This window comes from Crocodylus porosus, unplaced genomic scaffold (genome assembly GCF_001723895.1).
Source record: "Crocodylus porosus isolate Cpor-Errol unplaced genomic scaffold, CroPor_comp1, whole genome shotgun sequence".
Taxonomy (NCBI): Eukaryota; Metazoa; Chordata; order Crocodylia; family Crocodylidae; genus Crocodylus; species Crocodylus porosus.
The window spans coordinates 231,972,432-231,983,438 of NW_017728886.1; the positions used below are offsets into that span (position 1 = coordinate 231,972,432).

Genomic DNA, 11,007 nt, shown 5'->3' on the forward strand with positions numbered 1-11,007 from the left:
GCCAGTTGGTCTCTCGGATGCAGTTCTCATGCCGTCTGCCGCGTCCGTTCACTGGTAGGATGGAAGAGAATACCACCTGTGCACTGAATTCCCTCAGATGAGACATTAACTAGACCTGAGTAGAGGCACTATCACCTTCTGTGTCTTGCACCTAATGTGTCAATTAATGCATCCCAAAACCACATTTGCCTTGCATGGCTGTATCCTACTTCAGACTTATATCTACCAAGGCTCCCAAATCCTTTTCCATAGTGCTGCCATCCAGCCAACTGTCACCCATTTTACATTTATGTTTTTGGTTATTCTTCCCAGGGTGTAGCACCTTGCATTTGTCCACATTGAGCTTCATCCTGTTAGCTCTACCCTAACTTTCCAATCTGTCAAGATTCTTCTGAATTGTGCTCACATTCTCCAAGATGTTCACAGTCCTTCTCAGTTTCATGTTGTCTGCACACTTGCTCAAAAAGCTTTCTATGTCACATCATTAATAAACGTGTTGAATGGTAAGGCTGTGCAAAATTTTGCCAGCTGTTTCATTTTGATGCTGTTTCAACTCGTTTTGAGCTCGAAACGGTGCAATCAAAATGAAACAAAGGGCTTTGAAACAGCCTTGACACTAAACGAGGGCAGTCAAAACATTTCAAAAGTTTCAAAACATTTCAAGTTTCAAAGCTGAAGCTGGGCTTGCCTGCAGGGAAACAGACAGTAAGGAGAGGGATGGGGAAGAGGGAGGAAGGACTGCTCTCATACCAACTGTAGCTGGCCAGTGACTGTAATCCTTGCCTGAGGTCCCTTACAATCCCAGTGGTGTGGGGGAGGGATGGAAAAACACCATAAAAGGCAAGGTTGTTTGAACTGGCCTGCTTTCTGCCTTAGAGTCTGACAGTTACTGAACTATATTCCAGCAGCTCAGGAGCATAAGACAATGAATACTACTACTAGCATTGATTGGAATGGTTTCCTACTTGCTAGCCTAGTAAGTGGAATTCCACAATACCTTTTGCTTTTTTCTAGACCATTTTATGTTATTATTATATTCATTGATTTGTTTTTTCCAATTTTATAATTATATTGGATATTACACTATATAATTTGTATAGGAAGGGAGATGCATTTATATTTTATTTCTATACATTTATACCTTGTGGCATATTACATACACATTATAGAATTTATATAGGAAGACAGATACATTTGTTTTACTTCTATAAATTTATACCTTGCAGCATATACATAACTTATAGAATTTATATAGGAAGGGAGATGCATTTAAACTTTGCGGCATATTACATACATTATAGAATTTATGTAGGAACGCAGATGCATTTATATATTTTAATAAAAACATGACACTCTGAAACACACCATGAAGCATGGTGGAAAGGCTGCTGGCAAGCCTTCAGGGACGGGCAAAAGGTGGGGGAGAGGGAGAGGTGTAAGGCCCTCCTCCCCCCATCCCCAAAGTGAGATGCAGCCTTTTTCCTACAGCTAGCAGGGATGAGGCTTCCAGAAGCAGCTAGGGGAGGGGAGCAGTGCCAGTGCAACTGCCTGTGCCTGAGATTGCATCCCCTCCAAGAGCACCAGCCATAATCTCCCCCACTGCCACCATGACAACAAGCAGCAGCACCAGCATGACAGTCTCCTCCACCCCCATTTCACTTCCCATGCTGAGCTTTCCAGTGCCAGCGGAAGAGCTGGAGCTGGACCTGGATCTTGATCTGAGTGCCTTAGCAAGGGAAATTCTGGGGAAGGAAGGGGAATCAGCTGAGTTTTTTTCCACACCCCTCAAGTTTCCCCTAGAGCCAGGTCTCCTTCCTCAGAAGGCACTTCAGAGAAGGCTGAATTAGAGGTTTGGAGGCAAGTGGCTCAGCTGAGTCTGCTCCTCCTGTTGCTGTGCCTCTGCCTGCTGAGGAGGGGGAAAAGGCAGCATCCACACATGCACCTGCACCCCAGAAGCAGGCGGGTATTGTGGTCTGGGATCATTCTGAGCTGGATATACTATCTGCCTGCACTGCTGAGCCAAACCCAGCTGGGGCAAGGGAACAAAACACATGAGCAGCATGGGGAGCCTGATGCATCTCTGCAGGCACCACTCCCTTACCCTTGCTCTTCTTCGGTCTGGCACCAGTGGGAGTATACCCAAAGGGAAGTCCCCCTCTTGCTCCAAAGCCCCTGTCCCCCCCAAGGCAGAGGCAGACCACCCTGGAACAGTGGGGGAAAGGACAGAAAGGGGGGCATGTTGCAACGGCGAGCAAGATCACCCAGAGCACTGGGGAGATGCTTGTTGTGGATGGCCAGCCTTTCTCCTTAGTTGAACAGCCAGGGTACAGGCAGCTCATGGCACTCATAGGTATCTCAGGCAGCAAAGCTGAGCTCATCTGGAGCCTCACAACTCAGGCCTGCAATAAGTAAGCCTCAGGCCTTTCCCCAGTCAGGACTGTGTGTGTGTGTATGGTGGCTGGAGGTTATGTCACCTTCTGCCTGCCTTTCACCAGGGAAATCCTCAGCTCTGGTCTGGGTCTGCCACACCACCTGGGTCTGCCGCACCACCAGCAGTCCACCAGGCCTCGCAACCCCAGCAGAATGCAGTTTTAGTGGTCTGCCCAGGACATGGGGCCGCCTCCTACCCCGTAGCCCCAGCCCATACCTCCAAGTTCCTGGCACAGAACCTTAGCAGGGACATATTCTTCCCCTGCTTGCTGGTGGTGCAATGAGTGTCCCCTCCAGCTCTTAGAGTTGGGCATTAAATGGTTTTAAAAACAAGAAAAAAGGAAATAGGTGTGGATGGAGTGAGGAGGGTGGCATTCACTCCATCTGCACGTGGAACTTGGGGACTCCTAGCAGTAGGAGGTTCACCTTCAGGAACACCAGCTTTTCCACCAGACCAGGTTCCAAGGAGGTATGGTGGGGTGTCACTACATCACCAGCAATGCTGGACACGCTTTTGCTTGGAACACTGGTCGGTGGACAGGACAGGTTGTCCCGGCCAACCACGGCCAGATCTGACCACATCTGTCTGCAGCTTACCCAGTAGGTCAAGGGGTAATGCAGCAGCACCCCATGTCCTCAGTGAGATAGGCAGCCACCAAAGCCTGAGTGCCACCTGTCTGATGGTGGGGTTTGGTGCCTCTGGACCCCACCACGGAAGCCGTGCCCTTGGCCCACATTGGCAGCACCTGTGGTGGAGGAGGAGACTTGCTGGTGGATGGCATGCTGGCATGGGACACTGGATCCCCCTGTTCCACATCCCCCCGCCTCTGCCATTCTGCCTCCCTGACTCTCTTCATCAGTAGCTCCGTCCACTGATCCAGGGTTTGGCTGCTGCATAAACTGCCTTTCACCCTCTGGTCACTCATGGCAGCCAGAATGTGGACTGTACTGGACCACAAGGGATCGAGCCATTTTCTGATGCCCTCCTTCAGCCAGCTCACCATTGCTTGGACATCTGGTGGCAGTGGCTTGCCCCAGCCAGGAACATTGATCCCCTGAAAGCTCGCCATTTGACTCTCAATTTCCCTCACTAGAGGGATCACCTGGCTAAGGAGGGCCAGGGTCTCCGTGGCCTCGAGGAAGGGCTTGAGGACCACCAAGATCTGGGAGATGGTACCCCACTCAACTTGGTTAAAGGGGCCACTGATCCCAAACTTCCCAAGCAAGGCCATTTGATGGATGCCTCTTGAGCATCAGGTGTGTGGAGTTCTACCAAGTCTCCACATCCTGCATGATTTTGTGCTATGGGATGTTCAGCATTGCTTGTTTGTCCTGCAGCATCTCCCTCCCCCCGCCCCTTGATGCTCCAGTGAAAGTAGCCTGGATTTTGAAATGAGCTTGCTGTTGGAGCTGATGCCATCACTAGCAGCCCTGTGTCTCTTCAAGGCATCCCTGACAATGAGGTGGAACTTGTGTATCGCACAGCGGATGCCAATAAAGTTGGCATCACAGACCACCATGATCTCTGTTGACATGTGGGACTCATCCATCATCTTGGTTTGAAGGAGCACCCACCGACGGCCTGACTGGTCACACCAGTGCCCTGTGAGGGAGAGGTAGGTGTGATCTCCATCCTGGCTGCTCCAGATGTCCGAGGTGGAGTGTAAGACCACCTGTGGACCTGCCTTGTGCAGCTCCTCCCTCAAGTACTCCCTGCATGCCTCATACAGGGAAGGCACCACTGTCCTGCTGAAGGTTGTGCATACGTGCACTTGGTATGATGGGGCCACAAGTACCATGAGCCGCCTGAACCCTGGTCACTCAATTAAGGAGAAGAGGTGGCCATTCACAGAAAGCATCTCCCCAATGCTCTCGGTGATCTCACTTACCCTTGCAATGCACCCCCCTTTCTGTCCACCTTTTCCTGACTGTTCCAGGGTGGCCTGCCTCTGCTTTGGGGGGACAGGGGCTTTGGAGCAAAAGGGGTGCCAGGCTGAGGAAGAATAAGGGGAAGGGGGTGGTGCCTGCGGACATGAAATGAGTTGAAACGAAACAGCGAGAGAAATTTCACACAGCCCTACCCCTTGGTCTGGATAAGAATGTGCTAGCCCCACTTTGGCATCTTCCCATCTAGATTAGGGCCCTACTAACTGAACTTCCACTTGGGGCTCACCCATCCCCAGAAGCTTCTGCGAATGGGAAGCTGCTGAGGAACCATGAGGAGAAGCAGATACGTGGGTCAGTGGGTCCTGATCCAGGTTGGAGTGGAAGGGCAGCTGGTGAGGCCTCAATCCAGATGATGGGGGTGCTGCAGGTGAGCCCCTGTGGGACAGTGGGTGTGTGAGCTCTAAGGGGCTAGGGAAACCAGGAGGCAAGGGTTGAGTCCCAAGATACCAGGGACAGGTGGGTTGAACTGCAAGGGACTCTGGGAGGGGCCAGGGGCATGGGGTGATCCCCAAATGTCTGAAAAGTAAGGGAGCAGGAGTGGTAAGCCTCCTGGTAAATGCAAACTAAACCCCCCATGGGTCCAAATGCAAACAACAGCTCCTTGCCTGCATAACAAGGCTTCCTCTTACCCCAGGTAATATTCCCCTGTAGGGTATCAGCACTCTGTCTGCCTTCCTCAGGATAGCCCCTGTGCCACTTAGGAGAGTTCTTGTATTCCCCTTGCTCTGGAGCCTCAGCAGCCTCCAGAGCTAGACTGATCCTCCTGACTCAAGGCTTGTGTTTATATACCTCACTGGCCCTGGCGCTGGCTCTTGCTGGTCAGGTGTCTTTCAGAGCTGCCACAAGCATTTTCTGATCCAGCTTGCTGGCTCAGCCTCTTCCTCAACCTCAGAGTGATGTACTGCTGCCCATCTCTGCTGTGCTCCTATTTGTCTCCTATATAAGGCTCTGGTCCATAGTGCTACTGCAACACAGCTAGTTCTGTGATAAATAACGCCCCACGTACTGGTTCTCTGGCAGCTCATGAGCAGCTTTCCCCACCTGAGGCTCTCTGCTGCTCCTCTGCCCTTGAAGTAACAAGAGCCTTTGGCTCTCTGTTGTGGTATTCACTGGGAGTGGTGCCTCCTGGGATGCTTCCAAGTCAAGTTAACCGCGTGAAAGGTAATGTGTAACAACACCCTTACTGTCCAATAGGCTAATAAATTTCTGTTCCCAGGTCATCTAGTAAGGGTGTTAGGTAGATTTCCTTTGAACACCCAGAACTCTGAGCTCAAACAGGTTGTGATATTTATATGGAAAGTGTTCTCCTGCCTGTTAGCTAGTGTGTCTGTCCTTTATCTTTTTTTCAGTACTCATTCATTTTAGTGCATAGTTTTTGTTTGGTTTCACGCACATAGTTGCATTTGGATCACTGGATGAGGTATAGCACATTCTAGGATAGACACGTGTATGGTCCATGGATTCAGACAGTTTGGTTGTGGGGAGTGTAGATTTTTGTGGCAGTAGATATGTATTGATAGGTCTTTAATTTATTGTTCACCCATCTGGTCCAGCATTTGGGGATATATTTAAACTAACAGAGAACTTTTCGGACATCTTACATTCAGACCATTCAAAAGCTTTTTCATTAAGATGAACAAGCAAACAAATGAAAAACACCCCTCCCTCACTTTTAACTCACTGCATGTATGCTCTCAAATTAGGAGCTATCTCTGCCATGTTTGCAATCATTTTCTCTTGTTAGAAGGCAGTCATGGACAATAAAAAGGTATATTGAGCGCTCACAGCATATTGTGCAGCTCAGTTTCTAAAACATGGCACAAGCTTTTGAATGTGCACAGGTGGTGATATTTGTATGAGATTGTTTTCGTAGCTACCACTGATTCCATTTGACTTTGGAACTAGAAATGTATGAGAGGTTCTTTATTGAACTGAAGTTTATATAACCTCTTAGTAGCATGAGTCTGTTATTCAAAGCACAGACTGTTCAGCAACTCCTTTTTCTTGGAACAATAACTATTGGCCGCCATGAACTTTTCAGACTAGATATGTGAATAGATGTAATATCTCCAGTCTTATATAAGTTAAATTAAAAGTTTGCTAGGTGCTTTTGAGGCAGTTCAGAGTATAGCTAGTTCTAATGGGCATTGCCATAATCTGCATTAATTCTCATGTATAGCTGAGTGGCTCTCAAAAGAAGGTGAAGTTCTCTACCTCTAAAAATCATAAATATTTTATTCCAGTTAGGTTTTAATAACTGAATGCCCCCACCAACTTACGTGAAGGGCAAATGCAACATTATTGTTTGAAACTGGCTTTTGGAAACTAAATTATCCCAGCTAGTTAAAATAAATGCTAAAAATACTGTATACCCTGAAATCAAGTACAACTATGATATTCAGTCTTAAAATTCAATCTGTCTTATAAAGAATTTCCTTTAAAAGTTTGAGTTCCTTTAAGATTAAGTTGAACTTTCTGTAGGTTTTTTAAAAACTTAAGTCATAGAATCATAGAAAATCAAGGTTGGAAGGGACCTCAGGAAGTCATCTAGTCCAACCACCTGCTCGAAGCAGGACCAGCCCCAACTGTAGCAGTCCTGTAAGTGTCTCTTGGAATTAATGAAAAATATGTAAATATTTAAAATGCTTTTGAAGGGGAAATGTCTGGAATCCTCAAATGAACTTTCTTTTGTGGATGCCTCCCTTTTTGCAACAGAATTTGTATTGTTCATATTGAAGGAGAGGGTGAAAGTGAATGAAATGAAAATGAGGACAAGTGTCAACTTGACTACCCCATCAGGGGGTATTGTGAGGACTACTTGGCTACATTCCATTAGTACTCCAATGAGTTGAAGTCTCCAGGCTGGTCATATTATAGTAGCCTTCCACCATCTCGGCATTATTTGAAGAATGAGGCTTTCTATTTTATGTGGTTCATATGTACTCTCAACTGCATTCTCTCTAGCTTTAATGGTGCATGCTCTGAAAGGAACATGTAAGGTGTTTTTATTATTACTGGTTAAAAGTAGAAAGAACATGTATTAAAATGTGTTTCATGTGTTCAGGGCAACATCTCCAACTTCGACATTGTCATGGAATCTGATGAGGGCACTTTCATGCCAACTGGCCTGGGTTTTACTGGCAGCGATAAAGCTCGTGGCATCATGAAAGAGATCATGCAGCTGTTGCAGCCTATCAACGTGACAAATATTTATGAAAGTGGTGGTGGAACAGACATTGATTACTGGGTGAAAGATGGAGTACCAGGTGAGACTATTATATCAATTTGGGGAGATGACTAAGTGGGCCCATTACTATCCCTACACTATGGATCCTGGTACACATTACATATAAGATGCAGTTAAGGTGTTAATTGTGCCATAAATAGTAACCCAGTCACAAGTTAAAGCCAATTTAACTTGGCATAATATATGTGGGATATTTAAAATCTTTGTGGCTTATTGGTATCATGACCTAAATTAAATTTGTAGCATGTTGGAGCTGAACTATGAAGCTGAGCATAGAGGTTTGGGCTGGGGCAACTCCAGGGAAGCCTCCCCAATCTTGGGCTCACTGCAGCCTGGATCTTTAAAAAGCCAGTGTGCAACTGGGAGTCCCATGCCAGGCAGCTCTGCTGAGACCAGGGGATCAGAGGCTTCCAGTGGAATTTAGAGTTTCCAGTGGCGGAAGCCCTCCAGCTCTTGCTAGGAGCCTCCAGTCTCCTTTACCTGGCAGCCTGACGCTTCTTGAACTGGAGTCCAGGGTCTTGTCCAGAGCTATGACTGTCCCAGGCATGGCTGACAGTCAGCTGATTGTCAGCCCCAGACCAGCACTAGAGCTGTCTCAGTCGGAGTGGGGTCTGGCAGCCAGCTGACAACCAGCTGATTGTTGGTCTAGCTGAACCTGCAAGCAATCCTCTTTCAGTTTGCCGGTCCAGGTAGAGCCTTGGATTTTGATCCTTTGTACCAGCAAGTAGTAATGGCACAACTGGGATTTGATCCTGGATCACACCAACTGTGTTTCCTGCTATTCACATGTAGCATGGCAGGAGGTGCGATTATTGTGTTCTGGGATCAGATCCGATCATATCATTAAACAAACATGTGCCAGGGGCCTGTTACATCTCAAATTCAGATTGTATTTCCTATATGGTTTTGACAGTCTGACATCTACAACAAACATTTTCCTTGAATAACATTACTAAAGAGGGAATGCTTATCATTTAAAGGCTAACCTGCAGAGCCATGACATAATGTGTATTTTGAGCTCCCATTTAATAATGCCTCAGATTATGTATGGGACAACGTGTCTAAAATCTTCTTTTAGGCTTTGGGATTTATAATAATCTCTCCCAGACCAATGGTTTAAAAATAGTAGAGAATTCTGTGTGGTTTAGTCTATAACAGGGCAAAAAAGAAGTTAATGTTGAAGTACAGTCCTCCTTTCACATGCTCTTGTTTAATTTAAAAATGTATTTAAAGGAAACATTTATGGGGAGGTCACTACTCAAAGTATAAAATATACAATACACTAAAATGTATTGGAGAAAATTCATAGAAATATGGTTTAAAATTGTTTCTACATTCATTCTCAGTGTTATTTCTGAGCAGCATTCTTGCCTTTGACTTTGAGACACCCTAATGTAAGCCCAAGGCAGTTCATAATAAGAATAAGCTCTAAATCCTGCAAGACGACATATACACCTTTCCACCTGTGTGGAGTGACATTGACACTAGGGTCTATGCATCTTGGGATCTGAGCCTAAATTATGTTTTACTGTGTTTTTCAGTACTGCGATAACAATAAATGTGTTGCATTTCAGCATTTTGAGAAGCTTAACTGGTTTTAGCATGTTATACTTCTTTTTCTCATGGTTTATGGCTGATGCAGTTTATTTCTGATGTTTTTTCCCTGTCATACCACCGTCACAAATACATAGATGCTCTAGGTTTTGGAACCCCCGCATATTATATTGACTGGCTTATCTCATTTATGATCTTTGGAGAAGATTTATAGGTGCTTCAGTGAGGTATGGAATATAGGCTCCTTATTTTAAGGAAGAAGTTGTTTGCTTTTCATTTATCTGTGAAGTACATATAGAAAACGTAATGGCAGGCACTTTGATTTATCTGGATAATTCTTTCCTTGGTTTTTAAAGTATGATGGTTGTAGTAGGCGGGAAGCATCTTTTTAGGATCTGATTGAAAACATAAAGCTGACTCCTCAGGTGGGCAGTCTGTCTGTTCCAGTTTTAGACTGTTAAGTGTGGGACCAAGGTGCTGTAACTACTGTAACCCTGTCATTTTCACATCCTAGATTCGATCTACACATGTTTTACACCAACATAATAACAATGTGCTTAACTGAGAAGTGAGTCAGAGCCTCCCACAGGCTGTAGTAATGCCTCCACCTTCCTTGCTTCTGTGTGCACACATAGCTGCCCAGCATCTGAAGTTAGGTGATTTGCATTTCATTGTGATCACTTGCAAATGAGAACTTCTTGGTGCGTATGGTGGAAGTTTGAAAATTGAGAGGTGCAGAAACATTTCTACAGATAAAATAAACTTTGAAGGTTAAAAGGAGAAGTGTCATTTTAGGATAAATACAGACAGTCAAAAAGTCCTAGACTGAATCAATTCAATTTTTGCAGGTTTCTCTGAACTGTGTAGATTGAACTGAGAACACAGTGAAGTCAAGTTCACTTTTGAAACTAGAAAGGGAGCCAGGTCCCTGCAGGGGCCTGTACCAGTAGCTGGGGGACACTAGAGCATTCCTCCCACCCAAGCAGGCTTCATCCTTGACCAGCTGCCCAGCACATGCCCGCCCCCCCCCACCCCAACCTTGCAGTCTCCCCCAGGGGAAACAGTATCTCCAGCCAGGGGCTGCCTGGGCCACTAGCCTCAGAGGAGGCTCCCAGCCCCTGGCAAAGTTCCCCGAGCCCTACCATGAGTACCAAGAAAGGATTCCCCCCGTGTTACAAGACTTAATATTAGACTGTAGACTTTAAGGTGGGGGAAAATGCACTCCCATCCTGGCACCAGACCTCAGCCAGGCACTGCCCAGCGTGGCAGAGGGAGCCAGCAGGATGGGGCTTTACTCCCCCTGCTCATTTGGAGCTGGGTGCCAGGAGCTGGAAGTCAGGCTTGATTCCCCCAGCCATGCCCCCTCCTCAGCTTTTCAGGCAGCTGAGGAGGGGGCTGCAGGGAACTCACTTCCCCAGCCTAGCACCAGACCTCCCAGCTGGGTGCCTCCCAGTGTGGGGGCGAGGGGGAGGAAGCCTAGAGAGGGGACTTTACTCCCCACACCCACCCAGAGCTGGGACCTGAGCTTGAGTCCCCCAGCTATGACCCCTCCTCAAGCCTGGCTCCCAGCTCCAGGTGGGCAGGGGCAGTAAAGCTCATGCCGTGTGCTTCCCCCCTACCCCATGCCAGGCAGCACCTGGCTGGGGTCTGGTGCCACCAGGGGAGTGGGTTCCCCCCCTCCACTCCCCCCTCAGGCAGCCTGAGGTGTGATAGTGCTCTAGCTAGGAAGCAGAGGAGAGGTGCCGATCTTCAAGAAAGGGAGGAGAGTGGATCCGGCTAACTACAGGCCCATTAGCCTGACTTCTATCCTGGGGAAGATCTTAGAAAAG

General features: G+C 47.1%; 1 protein-coding gene across 6 annotated transcripts in view; it reads left to right on the plus strand.

Moving 5' to 3' along the window:
• CPQ (carboxypeptidase Q) overlaps window positions 1–11,007 on the plus strand; it is a 362,296-nt gene that overhangs the window by 234,017 nt on the left and 117,272 nt on the right. For all 6 annotated transcript variants that reach the window (XM_019550886.1, XM_019550895.1, XM_019550904.1 and 3 more), the window contains exon 8: window positions 7,442–7,643. In XM_019550886.1, coding sequence (XP_019406431.1) covers window positions 7,442–7,643 — 202 coding nt within the window. The remainder of the gene's footprint in view (window positions 1–7,441; window positions 7,644–11,007) is intronic.